We start from the raw sequence: 16,886 nt of genomic DNA, 5'->3' as shown, positions 1-16,886 counted from the left end.
CTCTCTTACGCTTTAAATAATTGCCAATGAACATTTAACGGTCAATATCATTTCCCACAAGAAAGGATCACCAGTCGTTCTTAAAGTCGCTCTTAACTTACGATCAGCTTTATGAAACACCCACCTTCAAAACAATTTTAATTGAGAAAATAGAAACAAAAGTTTCCACATCTAAAGTTACCCTGATTTTTCAGACATTTACAAACATGTACATGTAAGTGTACATGATTGTAGATGTTCCCATGTAGATTTTCCCACCCTGGCGATCAAATGGTATGGGAAGGCGGGGTAAGTTGTGACACTTTTTGCATTTTGCATGATAGAATTGATATGACTAATAATATTGTAGAAATAAGTACCTTGCCTTTAAATATGATTATTGGGAAATCTTTTTCACCTATATTCAACTTTCTACCCCCACACTGAAAGTCGTTGTGACCTTTGAAAAAAACGATGTCAAGTGGCACAACTTGCCCCATCTGTGGGGTAAGTTGTGCCACCTTTGAGGGTAAGTTGAGCCACAAAAACTATGTACAAAATGTATGCGGGAAGAACCAGCATGTCAATTTTTTATTTAAAGTCTTTTCACTTGCTAATTCTCTAAAAATACTAACATTCTCTAAAAGTAAAAGAACTGTCTTTTCTGCCTGCATATCGATGGCTTTTTAAGGTTTGATTGTGTTTTCATTTACATTACCATACGAATTACCATGGCTCAACTTGCCCCATGTTTGCTGGCTCAACTTACCCCAGTCCGAACTTAATGCGATAATTTCGCATCCACACATTTCTTTTATTTATCCATCATGTAAAAAACTGTGACAAGAATGAAGATCCATACTTGGACTGACAATGTTGTTCATATGCTTTATTATATGTAAAGAAGTGTGTGTGTAAAAAACACTTATCTATTTCACACCCTTTTTTACTTTTTTGGCTGAAATTTGTATTTTTCCCTCTAAAAAAGTACTTTTTGTTTCAAAGTTGAAAACAATGTGGTGGGGTTAAGGGTTATGTAATGGGTCATCAATACATGACACCACCATAATGTCTAACTAATTCATTATTGGCCTGGGGGCGGTGGCTCAACTTGCCCCTATGCTCAACTTACCCTGCCTTCCCCTACATGATGACATGACATTATGCATGTGCCATGTTCACACTGTAAGATGGCCAGTTGTTCAAGAATGACAGAACCAAGGGATAAAGAGGAACCATTATGTAGTATGATATGAGTGGAGCCTACAATGTTCTGAATAAAGATAAGAATTTTGATGATAATAGAGAAATATGTGGAGCTGTAGTTGGAATGGCAGTGGGAATTTCTGTGATGTAGAAACCAAGGAATGACAGAAACGGTGTGTGACAATGGTATAGAAATGGGAAGTGAAGAGAAGTATGGAGAGCAAAGTATAAAATAGACAATTAGATTAAAGTAAACATTACATGACATATAATTCAACCCTTACAATACCTTGCAAATGCACACATCGTGTACCTGATTTCTTAAAATGGAACTGATTAATTTTCTCATGTTTAATACTTTTTAATTTTTTGCAGGATGTTAATACATCTAGCCTGTTTGGCAAAGCATTACATTCCTGTCTACTTGTACAAGATGAGGAATCTCGATGCCATATTCCAAGGTGAGAAAAACATTGCAGAAAAATGTACAAAAAATACATAACTTGTATGAAGGTATTTAAAAAAAAAATGATTGTAGGAATTGATTTGGGTTGTACCTTACGATTGGTCTGCGACCAGATTTCAGAATAAAATGTAGTAGAATTTGATCTAATATTGAGACTTGGAATATCTTACTGTGTAATGTTCGAAATCATCGTACGAATACCTATGTTCAAATCTGTAACTATGCTATCATCCTTCTTAGAATAAAAGCGAAATTGATATCTAGTCGTAATGACGTCATAGCAGTCGTACAATTGGCTACAATTTGAAACTAATTTGGCCTTTACTCCAAAATAAAGGCTTGCAATTTTTCAAAATGGTTATATTAGTATTCTTTCAATTAATTTTAACCTCAAATAAATGATATGTTCCATTCACATTTTCAGAAAATGAGCAAAATGCGATTTGTTCCAAAATCGGATCGCGAACAGTCGTAAGGTGTGCGGTGGCCTTTACAGTTTGATTTTATATTGAGCTTGAATACATATGAATTTGAAGTGAAAAATATCAAGTGGATGCATTTGTTATTGTTAATATCTTCTTTTTTTCCTTTTTTTCCTTGTTCATCTAAATTTAGTGACATGGTTCAGTTTGAGCATGCTGCTATAATGATTACTGACCTATCATATATTTTCCACATGTATTTAGTTAAACTAGTTTAGCAGCATGACAAGGACCCCCCAAAAAAAAGAATACTAATTCTTATTAACTTCTGATATTCATATCTGTAATGAATGGAATATTTATTTTCAGATTTCTATTGGAGTGCACAAAGTTTCTTGATGATCATCTGGACATGGAGGGCATATTTCGCATCTCTGGTTCCAAATCTAGACAGAGAGATCTACAGGTTTATATAATCCTATTGCCGATCAGTTATAATTATACACTCCATAAGTTCATGTGTGCATATAGTGTACTTTCCAAGTGTTCCTATTAAATGGGAATGTTCCTATTTTAGGGAAAAGAAAGTTGCCATTTCCCATGAAAAAATATATGTAGTATTGAAAATGAAATTTAAGAATGTTCCTATTTCTGGAAATTTCTTAGCAGCTTGTTCTTATTTCTTGGCTTCCAGAGTAGGCAAGTATGTGTGGATTAATGGATTGAAAGTAGATGAATGACAGTGAAAAGGCACAGTTGAAACAGCTGTTTGTAAGATATGCATAACTTGTGTCCCTTTTGGTGCTAAACTGAGATAGACCCAAGTTTTCCCTGCTTGTTAGGAACAGATGTTTTAATTTTAAGAGATTGAATAATCAATTTTAGCTGATGGTAAATCATACAAATTATTGAGAATCTTTATTTCATGCAAGAATAGGTCACCAGACGCTCTTAAAGTTGTGCACAACTCACAAAAAGCCTTATAAAACATTTACCCTACAGGTATATATAGACAGCCGAAGTGAGACAAGAAATGTAGTCTCTCTGAGCAGGTGATCTTCATGGAAAGGTTCTTGTAATACAAGTTTCATTGAAGAAAATCAAGGAAACCAAACTCATTGGGAAGGCTAAGCAGGTTTGACAGTCTGTAAATGATCAGATCAGTTTAGGAGGAAAGTGGTTATAGTTATTTCCCAAACTGTATGCTAAAAAAAGTAGATGAAAGTTTCTCAAGAAATGTGTATGTCATAAGCAATACATATATAATCTTTGTAGATGAGTATATTTTGAACTTGATATAGGCTTTGGTATACAGTAACTTGCTATTTCGTGAGTATAATAATTTTCATAATTTCTGTTTTTTTTATAGAATTTCATATCTTTGCTTTAACCTGAATATCTGTTCAAGTAATTTTTTTGTTTCTTTTCATCCACCTGACCATTAGAAAAACCTAGAAAATGGATCTTGCATTCCTAATGATGCTAATCCAGCTGATGTTTGCAGTCTCTTCAAATACTTCTTCCACAACCTCCCTGAGCCACTTATATCATCTAAACTCCAGAGTGCCTTCTACAAGTGCTCACTGATTGAAGACATTGCAGAGCAGCGATGGGTCATTCTTAACATCTGCCATCTCTTGCCATCACTCAATGTTCAGACCCTGCGCTTCACTGCATTCTTCCTGCACCGTGTTGCTTCCAAGTCAGAGAAAAACCGCATGGATGTAACCAACCTTGCCAAGGTGTTCACACCCAGCTTATTTGGGTCATTTACAGCACTTGATAAGAAGAACCCAGAAAAGATGATTGGATTACAGACAAGTATGGTTAGTTTAATGATTGAGAATGCTAGGCTGATTGGTGAGGTGCCTGACTGGATGATAGAGAAGATCACAGGACATAACCAATCCAGAGAAAATCTGGATCGTCTTACATCAGAAGATGAGCTTGAAAAGAGTGATGATAATCTAGAAGAGAGTGGGAGATTGTCCAGACGACGCAGAAAGAGTGGACCATCATTCCAAGGTATATCGTATATTACGCTCTTTGTTAAAGTGCTTTGTAGTGTGTAGACCAAAATACTCCAAAGCATTTATTCTGAAAAATCATAACTCTGGGTAGAGCTTCAGCTTGATGTCAAATAACTCACAGCAAATGGGGAATATCACTCTTTTCACCATAAAATGTTTATCCCATGGTGAAAAGCGATATATATGCTAGGCAGTGTAAGTTGGTATTAAAAACAATGAAAAGTAATTGATAAGTGAAATAAAAATGTTTGTCTCACTATGTGATGCTTTTATAAAGAGCTATATAGGTACAAATTAGTCATGGTCTATAATGAATGTTTGCCATAAAACTGACTAACATTCTCCCATAATTACTGGCTTTTACCTATGATATTTTGAGATATTATAATAAATTGAATAGTAATTTTTGAGTTATTCAGTTAGTGGGTTTGGGATTTGTTTCTAGGCCTAGTGAGCATCTTATTATATTAATTCCCTCTTGTTTTTAACATTTTGATTTCACATTAACCCTAAAAGGACTGGGGGGCGCCATGATGGCCCCCCCTCGACGCTTCGCGCTATATTTCCGAAACGCAAAAAGATAGCGCCCTAAAATTGTATGACTTATTTTTTTGAAGTCTCGCGCAACTTTTGAGACCAAATTCTTGACATACGGGTATAGCATCGCGACGTCACATGACTTTTTACGAGACAATGTCATGCCGAAAATTGCTCAATTTTATTCTTTGTGTACAAAGTCTATGGGAGATGAAAATCATATAAGGGTGATTATTTTTCATTCTAATTGGTCTGCTTAATTTAGGGTTTAATTTAGTTGTTAAATGGTCTGTAATAATTTTCATTGAAAAAAACAATAAAAAACAAAAGATTAAAAAACAAGGAAATACATAAGAAATTCTAAAAACAAAGAAATACATAAGGAAAAAATGTGTTTTCACAATTTTTCTTTGTGGAAACCTTTAAATTAGATTACAGAGATGACATCTGCAAAAAAGAAGAAAATTTGAAGTGAAATTAGGTGTCAAATATGCAAATAATGTTTTTCATGAATAAATTTGCATATTTTATTAATAATAAATAAAAAAAATATTATTTTCATAATTTTTTTTATACGAGCTTGTAGTTTATGTGGTAAAGAGTGTGCGTGCCAAATTTTGGCGTGATCGTGTGAACGGCGGCCAAGATCAGAAAGGGGGGCCATCATGGAACCCCCCCCCCCCCCCCGTCCTCAATTCATCTCAAATAGCCGAGTCCTTTTAGGGTTAAAACAGATGACTTCTAAAAGGCTGTTGACATACCCCTCCTAAAATGTTTACAAGATTCTTTATTTTGTTGATTTGTTTTGCCCAAGTGGTCCCATGTTAGGGTATATGGTAGAAAGAATGCCGAAAAGAAAGAAGTAGCAAATCTTGTGATACCAGTACATGTGACAGTTCACTCCTAAAGTGTAACTTCTTCATTATGTTATTCATTCTATTTCAAAGTACTTGTTAGTGGTCTTGGACACAGCTTAGGTATTCTGAAAACAGCATCGTCAACAGAGAACATCTTATCAACAGATACACATGCAAGTGAGTATATCTTTAAGTACTTCAGCAGTTTTACCTCTTTGAAGTTGCCATATTTTGTTTGAAAAGGTGAGGATACATATACTGCAATCATTGAAAAAAATCTAACATTTGAAATGATACTCCATATCCCAGCAAGTTTTGAAAGTCTTCACATTAAAACAATGATCAGCCTGGGTATGAATGGATAGTTCTGCATCCTTTCACTTGGTCTAATGAAAAGTTTATTTTATCCAGTATGTATAGCTAACATTTTATATTGGAATTTTTGTAGCCCCTCCTAGTTGAACCTCTTGAATTTGAACCAATGGATTTTAGCCAAATAAGGAAGCCGATCTGAAAACCAAGTGGTTTTAAACCAAGCATGCATAACAATTTATTGAGTTATTCTAAATTTATTCTTATTTTAGCGGAGTCTCCCAAGATAATGAAGCGAAAAGCCAGTGAGGACCTGGGGAGTGCATTTACTTCTACTAAAAGGTAACTTTCACAGTTCAGCTTTGCCTCAAAATGTTTGTCTTACACTAAATGCTTGTATTATGTTCCATAATTTAAAATCATAAATATTGTTTACAATGATTGTCCATTAATTTGTAGATGTGCAATTTATCCTGTTACAGGAAAAATCAAATTAAATCACAAATGATATATGAAAGACCAGTAGTACAATATCTTAGTTCTCTCTTTTTTTTTTTATTCTACTTCATTTTTTAAATTATATTTCTTATTCATTTTGCTTTATTGCCTTACTTTAAAGGAAAGCTTTTTGCATAAGATGAAACCATCAAACAAAACATGGAATGAAATCACAAATTATCTTTGAAAGAGGCAAAGAGTGATACTGTTATATGTAAAACCTTAGTTTCCATCTGTGTACTGTAATTAAATGTTATTTATATTTTAACATATTTGGGTTTTTCCCCCTCTTTTTTTTACTTTTCAGGAAGGCTTTGTTGCACAAGATGACAACTGATCCTCAGTTTAGCAAACCTGGTTTACATCTTCATAGGACTCACCAAGGAACACCAAATCAACCAGCTCTTGGTGAAAGGGGTAAAATCAACTTTGACCTTGTTACTCTGAAATTACTGCATTCATCACACCATGCTCAGAAAAAGTGCATTACTGATCAATCATTTAAGTATTGTTTGTTAATTTTTTTTATCATTGGTTGGATCCCTTAGAAGACCAGTATTCAGCTGGAAAGGGTGTTCAACCAATGAGTGGAAATAAATAAACAGATAGAAAAGGAAAAAAATGTATGTTACTTACCATGGAAGAATTTCATGAAGAATTTTGTCAGCGATTTTCCTGACTAATTTACTCTCAGTCACTCGGATGCAAGGAGTTCCAGTATCTTAATGAAATGCTCCCTCCTATTGGTACTTATCATATGAATATGAATGACATATAACGCTTTAACTGTATGATCACAATGGGTTTGAACAATGTCCTTTTGTTTAATGTATCCTCTTAAAAATTGATATTACCCTCTTGTTACATTAATACAAATTTTGCATCATTCAGAAAATATTTAATGAAATTAAATTTTGATGTTCAGATCGACACTCTGATTGAATGGAGAGGAATTCAGTGAAAATTACTTCAGATATAGCTATCCCAAGTTTCTACATTAGATGTATTAATGACTTCATTGGCTTGGATCCAATTCAAAAGACAACCCAAGCCTTTAGTAGACCACTCCAAATAGAATCAGAAAAAAAATAGATTCATGAAATTTAAGAAAATTTACTAAATTGAAATCACTGAACAGTGAAGGGAAATCACTTATTATTTGGCAACCTTAAATTCACAAAATGTTAATCCTATTGTTACATAATAATGGTTTGCACACTAGCATAGAAATTTCCAACCTATTCTCAATTACCTTTACCTGAATCAATTATTCTGTGCTCATGATGTAAACATTGCGTGGACATGAGCCAACTTTGGTTGTGAATTTGAGGTATAAATGGATTGTTTGGTTGCTAGCTGGCGCTCTTCATGTTTTATTCATGCCCTCAGAACAACAGATACATCTAACTCACAATATCTTGACCAGACTTGTAATACAGTTTATTTTCATGATGTTACTAGAGTGTATTCTAGATGAAATGTATTGTCTTATTTTGTTTTTAACTCCTGAATACAGATGCTGTTACAGCAGATGGGGAGACACTGTTCAGGTATGATACACCATCCATTGTGTATGCTGATGACTCCTTTGCAGGACACACCCCTGGCAGGCTGGCTGGGAGTGAGTTCACCCATAAAGGACATTACAGGTGTCAAGGAACACCCAAGAGCAAACTCAAGAGGTTCAAGGAACTTAGTGCAAGAAAACTAAAAAGGTAAAGACAAATAATTTTAAAGGTAGATGTATATTCTTACTGATGTCCTTAATTTTCGGGGTGCTATTATGAAAGTATTAATTATTATTGACTTTGGTGATTATTATGAAGGGTTCTTTTTTTTATAAATACATGGGGATCTGGAAGTGAGGAGTGACTGAGGGAGAAAACAAAGAAACAAGTTGTGTAGGAGAATATGAAGATACATAGCATAGAAGTGGAGGCACTCAAGGGAGGGTTAGAGCAATTTCTCTAAGCGCAGATACTAAATCATGTGTGAAACCTGAATTTTTGCTTTATTGATACGATACAATACACAAACAACTTGCTAATTCAAGGCCAGACTACCATGTATAGGTCTAGAGACAATTGAATCTGTTTTGGGAACCAAAAAATTCTTTTGAATTAAGCAAAATATTAAAGCTGGGAATGAAATTTTTTGCATATCCCGGTCTGAGAAGAATTCTTGGAGTAATATCATTATATAGAGGTTTGAACTTAAAGCAGGGGTGTGAGAGTTCAGATCTGATTTCAGATTTTTTTGTTTAGATTTTCAGCTTAATTTCAGCTTATTTTTGGCCTTCCTCTGTACAAAAAGTATGGGAGCTCTTTCTGTTTCAGACTTTTTCAACACTCTTCAGCTTTTTCAGATCTTTTTATTTGTGACCACTCCTGTCATAAAGGACAAGTCCACTCCAACAAAAAGTTGATTTGAATAAAAACAGAAAATCCAACAAGCATAACACTGAAAGTTTTTAACAAAATTGGATGTAAAAGAAAAGTAAGAAAGTTATGACATTTTAAAGTTTCGCTAGATTTCAGAAAAAGGTTATATAATAATAATAATAATATAGGGTATTTATATTGCGCACATATCCACCTTGTAATTAGGTGCTCAAGGCGCTCCTATATTACCCGGCTAAGCTAGGCGTTCATAGCGCACACAGCTTTTTAAGGAATTACTTCCTACCGGTACCCATTTACCTCACCTGGGTTGAGTGCAGCACACTGTGGATCAGTTTCTTGCTGAAGGAAATTACGCCATGGCTGGGATTCGAACCCACGACCCTCTGTTTCAAAGTCCGAAGACTAATCCACTGGGCCACAACGCTCCACATATGCACATCCTGGTCGGTATGCAAAATATTGCAAATGATGGGGACTGATGATGTCGCCCACACACTATTTCTTTTGTATTGTATTATATGAAACATGAAATATACTAATTTTCTTCTCATTGTAGTGTGAAACAAAGTTTGTTTTCCTCCGTAAACGTGGAATTCCCATTGTTTTAACATTTTATGGTTCAGTCAAGTTGTTCCTCATCGGCAAATCTGTAAAAATTGAAAAATTGTTTAATTCAAACAAAAAACAAAAGAAATAGTGAGTAAGGGACATCATCGACTCTCATAAGCATATCACTGAACTGTTAGTGAAACTTTTAAATGTCATAACTTTCTTATTGTACGTTTGATCTTGATGAAATTTTCAGCGTTATGCTTGTTTGATTTTGTCTATTGATTCAAATCAACATTTTTCTGGGGTGGACTTGACCTTTAACTGTACTGGCATAAAGCATGTTTTTTCTTTTTTGCACAATTTAAACTGTAATGTCATGCTAAAGATTAATCAAAGTATTTTTATAACTATTTAAAATTGTTTTGGATATCTAATTTTTGTCTCTGTCTTTCTTTAACCTCCCATCTTTTTATCTATATCCTAGGAGATCGTTGGTAATGAATCTTGATGGAGAACCATTCTCTACCAAATCTCCAAGACCAAGCAAGGTAAGGCTTTAGTTTATCTTGGCAATTTATGCCTTTCCAAATGGAAAAGTCCACCCTGATATTAACTTCATACAGATTATAACAGAATACTGTCACTATTCAAATGGTATGTGTTATAATGTATTAATGGAATATTCTTGCAAACGTTTCGTTTATGAAGTGTACTCATCAAACCATGACAAAATGACAATCTCTAGGCCCCACAAAACAAAGATTAGAGTGCTTGATTTTAGGGTTGATTCTCTTGGTTACCTTGATCATTATGTGAAATCAAGAATACAGATCAACCATACAAACAATCTGTAAATTTATCAAAAATCAAATTTTAATTCATTAATTCATTTATTAATTCAATGCTTGAACAAACACTGACCACTATATACAGAGTGTAAAAAAGGAATTTGCATCAAATTGAAGGAAGTTGAAAAAAAATGACTTAGGATTATTGATGTGATGTTACCCTCAAAATCATGTTAGGCAACAATGAAATTGAAAAGGAATACAAATAATAGGGATTTTACTAAATTACCAGCAAAGTCCGTCATTGAATATGACGCTAAAAAAAAACAGTAAAGAATATTCCTTTTGCTAGAAGACATTGCTTATGTGGCAGCTATTGATAAAGAACATCACCTTCTATAGTTAAAATGTGTTTATAGTATTGTAAATTTCATTAGGTCAAGGAGATTTGACTGACCAAATAACATTTTCTTATTTCCTTTGTATTAAATGTCTGTTTGGTGATTAATTTTCAGACACAAGGAAACAAGAGGAAGGAAAGTAAAGATGTTGGATGGAGACTTGCAAATGCTTCACCACCAGAGGGAGGCCTAGATACCTTGAAACTCTTTGATCATCCAGTCCGACCAAGTCCCAACTTTGATGCTTCCGGAAGACCTCGCAGACATAACAAAACTCCCAGTTCCCCTGCCAGACTCTTGACTGGAGCTTCTCCTGTCCTTCACCCATCTGCAAGGCTCCACACATCAGATAGCGAGAGTGATGTGTGGGATGCCATGAAGCCTATAAGATTCTCAGCTGGGGATTCCCCAAAGGTGGTAATTGTAGATACCCAAAAAAGGGAAATTGCATCGCCTAAGGTTGTAGTGGTAGATACAAATATGATAAGTGAATCAAGCATCACTAAGGAGTATGTAAAGAAACAGCAAGAGCATGCTTCTCAGCTGATTGGTAGTAAGTTAGGGCAGGAGAGGACAAGCCCCTCCATCTATATTCCTGATAGCACCAGGCAGAAGATCAAAGCAGCTCAGATGGTCTATGCAACAAAAAGCTCAATGGAAGATGAACATTTCGCAGAAATGGCAGACCAGAAAATTTCACCTGAGGATGAAGTCCATGCTAAGGACATGACACCTTCTACAAGTCAGAAGAGTCTATCAAGTGTGCTATCTGAAATCAATGTGTGTAGCCATGAATCAGAGGTTGGTCAGTTCACATCAGAACCCAGTGAGAAACAACCTGCTACTACTTATATGGAAACAGCCATCTGTTCTCCCTGTGTTTATGAATGCGATGATGGTGCTATGATGGCCGTTGAAGATTTACCAAAAGACCATACTGATCTCCATAGTGCATCTCCTGTTGAAACGGGAAAACCACTAGATACAACTGATCACAAAAACATCCCCATAAAAGAAACACATTTTGATGATGTCCTGATGGCACATCCGGTTCAACAAGACACAAAGAATAACCGGACTGTAAAGGTATCCTTGATCGTTGAAGGGCACTCGATTGTGATGCATAGACCAGATGCTGGCAAGACTACCATGTCTAAATCTGAATCGATTGATAGTGGAAAGGGTTGTTCAATAGAAGATCTCTATGGAGCTATCACAGAAGAAAAATCAGAAATGCAGCCACCTAAGGTTCCAAATAAGCAAGACAGCCTTGATGCCGATTTAGATGAAGGAAATGAAGAGGAAGAAATGCAGAAAGAACTAGACCTCAAGCAAAGTAAAGACGTTCAAGTACCAAGCAAAGACATACAGGATCACACTGACATTGCTCATCAACAGGGAAATATGAATAGAGTGGTCATAGAGAATATTGAAGTAAACAAAGGTGAAGAAAACCTAAAAACTTGCAATGAAAATGTAAATGATATGGGGAAGGTTATGAGCTTTGGAGAAGGCCAAGTCAATAAAGACGACACATTTAAGGTGCCACTAAGCGTCAACAATACAAGTGATAGTGACCTGCAGAATTTGATAAATGCTGCCCTCAAGGCAGACATGAAGAAATCAACAACCCTGCCTGTTCATTGTGGTAAAAAAAGGAGAAAGAACTCGAGCATTGTCAAAGCTAATATTCAACTCTTTAACTCATTTTCTACAAGTAATAGTGACATTTCTGTTTGCGCCCAAGGTAGTATGAGGAAGAAAAGTGCACACAATCAGAAGGAAACGACAACAGTCTCCAAACCCCTGACACCATTGACCAAATCAACCAGTATGGACAGTGGTATATCTGAATTTCAAACTTCCAGGCATCCAATGTCAACAAGAAGCAGAGACCTGAATGAATCATTCTTGACAGCCGTTGAGACAAAAGCATCCTTAAAGAAAATCAGTTCATCTATGGAGAATATCTCAACCCCCAAAGAAGAATATTCTGCTTCAATTTCCATTGAAAGCCGCCCTATTCAGAGTTCCCAATCCATGCTTGACATCAGTACTCCAACCTCTGTCAACAGACCTCCTGTAAGACCTGTAAGGAATGTCAAATCTATGCAGAATGTTTCCATACCCAACAACAAAGAGAATCTTTCTACTCCAGCATCCATTAGAAGACGACGTCCTGTATCTCAACGTCAGAAAATGGCTTTCCAGGAGAGTGATTCTTTTGCTAAACTCAAAAAAGAGAAGGCTTTCGAGGTGGAGGAAGAAGCATCCAGTCTGCCTCTGGTTAAGCCGCTCAGAGATAACAACTCGCCACAGCTGCACAGGACCAGGAAACCAGCTCCATTAGACCCAAGACTAGCAACCCCTCTGACACCGGTTCATCTTGCACAGCATGTGAGATTGCGTACTCCAAGCAGCAGTAGAAGACCAGTCAACATCAAACACAGATCACCTGTCAAACCAGTCAAGAGACTTGTTAAATCTCCATCCCCAGCAAGATCCAAGGGCAGGCTAACACCAGAGAGGGATAACAGAACCCCAAAGAGATATCCTAGATCTCCAAGGAATCCTTTAGAGACTGCATCACCAAGTGTCAGGAGGCAGAGAAGTGCCGTTCCTGTGCATGTCCAAGATGAATGGGAACTCTAGTACAATCAGTGGTAGCTGAAATTAAAGTATACGTATTTGCATGATCATACATGTATGTCCTGTGTGTTGTAATGTAAATCACTGTTTTTCCATGCTTCATTTCTTTAATGAATACTTACAAATAGAATTATTGTCATTCCAGAAATTAAATGTGTTTGGGGCTGAGGCTCACCTTAACCTATAACATTTAATTTCTCAATATTTGAAAATGTCATGGTACTATTATCTTGATTGAAATGACCTGTATGCTAGCCGTTAATGTAGAGTACCGGTATAGAATCAAACTAAGGCTTGAGAATTACTGAATACAGCCACAGTGCTTGAATAACTACTCGACACATTGATAGATTAAGTGATTAACAGTACTAATTTATGACCTAAATTGTACATTGGTTAATGATGAATTTAATTTCCATTCTGATATCACTTCTTCATAAATACAGATGTATTTTGACACATGGTGAACATCTTTTTATGTTAAAATGTAATGACCATCATATTGTATGACTTTCAGTTTTTGAGCATCCATTGTTTCGCTAAATGTACTTTGCAGTGTTTGTGGGGTGTCTTGGGTTTTGTGATCGTTGATGGAATTGTGTAAAAAGATCATACATGTAAGTTCAAATTGCACTGTGTAGATGCTATGTTAAAAGAATCTTGAGTCTTTTTCATCTCTTGCTCACTGTTTTATGAAGATTGTGCAGTTTTGAGCCTCAGTCATGTGTCATGCTACACTCACTGTACATGTGCTTTGGAGTATTTATGGGGGTGCAGTATGATCATAATGGTTGATGGAATTAACTGTATATAAAAGTTATTTTCAAATTGCGCTTTATTGATGTTATGGAAATGTATGTTAGGTTAAAGAAAATCCAATCTTGTTCATCTTTATGCAGATAGTGCAAATACTGTATGACAGAAGGAATATAAATTTGATGTACTTTCTATGTGCCTCTTGGACCACAATGTGAATGCTATTCTAGTTTATGTATGCTTGGAAAATGCCTATCAAACTGACCTTTGACATTTTTCTTATAGCTCCAATGATTTTCATTTTTTATATATCTCATATTCAATGTATGCTATTTTCAGTAGTACTCTTGGCATCAGAAATCAGCTGTGAATTTTCATTGAAACATTCCGTGTTGAAGGAGATTATTAATTTCTTATAATCATAAAATAAAAGTGTGGCTAGTTTTTCTGTTGAGGAAATGTATTTCCTCTGGCATTCAGTAGATATGAAGTATTGTCTAATGGTTAATGATGATTGCAAAGTATTCTTGATAAGTTTGAATTACTTGTATTTAGCTTTTCATGATTGTTTGATTGGACCAGTTCCTTATCTAAGGAAATAGAATATAGATTGTGTAAAACTTTTCCGTCTTATTCAATCTTCAAGAAAGTACAGTATAATTATATATGGCTTACAATACCTGTACTTTATACACTGTACTTTTGGAGTATTGTTACTATTTTAAATAAGTACACTAGTCCCTAGTAATATTTTGATAATTGCTTTTGAATTATGATGCTTAAATTCAGAGAAAAATATGTGTACATATAAGACTTATTTTCATAAAAGATATAGTTTTATTTGATTTGATGAAAGTTCTATATTTCTAAGACATATGCTATCATGCCTATCAAGAAGCAGTGTAAATAACATGTAGGTACAATGCAATAATGAACATGTGTACAAAATAAAATGATCAGGCGTGATAAGCTTAGGTTCACTTATATGTATAACATCAGAAATCTACTAGTCTTCTTAGGTTGATTTGGGGGAACACAGAAAGCCTTTAAATACTGCACATTTGGTATGGTTCAGTCAACATGCTTTATTAAATCATTTCTGTGATTAATTTCCCTAGGGAAGCACCAACTTTTGTATTTTCCTCGTATAATGCAAAGTAACAATGTATAGTCAGTTTTTCATGGGTAAAGCTATTATATTTTGGATTTATGTTTTGAATCTTTGAAGTTTGCCATCTTTGGAATATGATTTTCAGATTGACAACAGCAAGGAATGGGAAGGTGTTGAATTAATGTATCAAGATAATCTATGATTGGCTTAAATACTGGATAGAAACTGTTAAAATACAAAATTTAATTTGTTTTGTATAAATAAATGCATTGTTTTGTGGTGAAAGAACAATGTGCCATCTCCTGTCATGTTATTTTATTTTTTGAAATACATGATGCAATTTTCAGGGCTTAATTCTTACACACTGGAAGCTCAGTGATTCATCTCATCAGTCATGTTACCATAAAACATATCAGTGAGGACATTAGTATGAGCTGCCAACACAAGGTACCTTTGAGACAGTGTTAATGTGCCCAAGGGTGTTTTGGACTGTTCCTATTTTACAGTGTGGATGAGTATACTGTCATAATGCCCCAACAAAAGGATGTGTATTTTTTTAGAAAGTAATAATCTACATCCCTGTTATTTGGTTTAAAAAAAATCATCTCAAAACCATGACTGGTCATATCACTTCAATTTATATGAGGACCATTCATACATGATATTGTATTATGACTAGTAATGGATTTGATAATGAAAATTGCATGTTTGGCAAAATATAGACCTGGTCATGGGAACATCCTTAATAATTCGATTAAGACTCACCTTATCATTCTTAATAACCAATACATGTATTCATATTTTGTTGCTGTGAATGTCAAGATTGGACAGTGTAAAAGAATGTTAAATGAATACCCACAAGTTATCTAATGTATCCTTATTTGTCCTACATGTATAAGTCGATATGTGGTTTTTTTTTAACAGTTGCATGTAGACTGCATTTGTGACAATTCCACCTCAAAACCAACAAGAAGTTGTTGGGTAAGACTCTTGTAATTAGACAAAAAATATTTATTAATTCTCTAAAAGTAAAAAATCTGGAAATTAGCTCATCTGAAAGAATAACTCAGTTTTCTCCATGCCGTAAAAATTAAGTGCAAAGTGAAGCCAAAAATCAGATCCAAGAGTTTCTTTGAGAGCATTTCTTTACAGACATTAGTTAGAAGTTTTATCGCATTTTCACAGTATGCACATGTCCAAGATTTCTAACTTTGTTTCCTCCTTATTCTTTGAAGCTCTCATCAAATTACTTCATCACATGAAAAAGTTGTTCGTGAGCCAAATTTGATAAAAATATATCCATAATTTTTTTTTAAACACTTGAGTTTTGAGGTAGAGGGTCACATTTACAGAAGTTAAGAAAGTTGAAAGGTGTGAATATGAATAGAAGTTGTTAAGGAAATATTGATAGAATTTTTATAGCTCTAATGATGAGTGTAGTGAAATGAGTTGGAATATATTAAGTTCATATGGAAAGGAATGAAGTGCAAGGGAGAGAGAAAATAGCAAAATAGTGCGAGTAAAAAAAACAACTTCAAACCTCACAAATCCCCAATTTAAAAAAGAAATATGCCATGAACACAATTATTTTGTACAGTTGCTCATAAGATAGTGAACCCCAGCACAAAATGCACCCCTTCATGCCAAGTGTTGAATGTAGAAAACAAGCCCTCAAAACAAAATTTAGTGTAGGTAATACTTTCTCGCCAAACTTCCCAATTATCTCTAAAACATGGCAGAACTAGATTTTCTGGTGGGGTTCCCCCAACTTTTGAGCACCATTGTATGTAATGGCACACTGAAATTTATTACCCCTCAAACTGGAGTTGCTGAACTCTTTTGAGGGGTTTAGTGGATGTGTGACATAAACGACTCCCTCATTGTTAAGCTAAAATAACTGAAATTTGGAAATGCCCCAAC

At 35.0% G+C, this 16,886-nt stretch overlaps 1 protein-coding gene across 1 annotated transcript; it reads left to right on the top strand.

Annotated features, from left to right (window-relative positions):
• The first annotated feature begins 270 nt into the window (after window positions 1-270).
• LOC129265059 (uncharacterized) lies at window positions 271-15,818 on the top strand. The gene is made up of 10 exons (XM_064101349.1): window positions 271-288; window positions 1,561-1,646; window positions 2,443-2,539; window positions 3,519-4,098; window positions 5,588-5,674; window positions 6,082-6,151; window positions 6,615-6,724; window positions 7,824-8,022; window positions 9,746-9,809; window positions 10,565-15,818. The coding sequence occupies exons 1-10, from the start codon at window positions 271-273 to the stop codon at window positions 13,100-13,102; spliced, it is 3,849 nt and encodes a 1,282-aa protein (XP_063957419.1). The 3' UTR covers window positions 13,103-15,818.
• Window positions 15,819-16,886: the final 1,068 nt, after the last annotated feature.

Source organism: Lytechinus pictus, chromosome 7 (genome assembly GCF_037042905.1).
Source record: "Lytechinus pictus isolate F3 Inbred chromosome 7, Lp3.0, whole genome shotgun sequence".
Taxonomy (NCBI): Eukaryota; Metazoa; Echinodermata; class Echinoidea; order Temnopleuroida; family Toxopneustidae; genus Lytechinus; species Lytechinus pictus.
The sequence above is the reverse complement of the archived record's forward strand: the minus strand, read 5'-3'. Positions and strand labels throughout refer to the sequence as shown.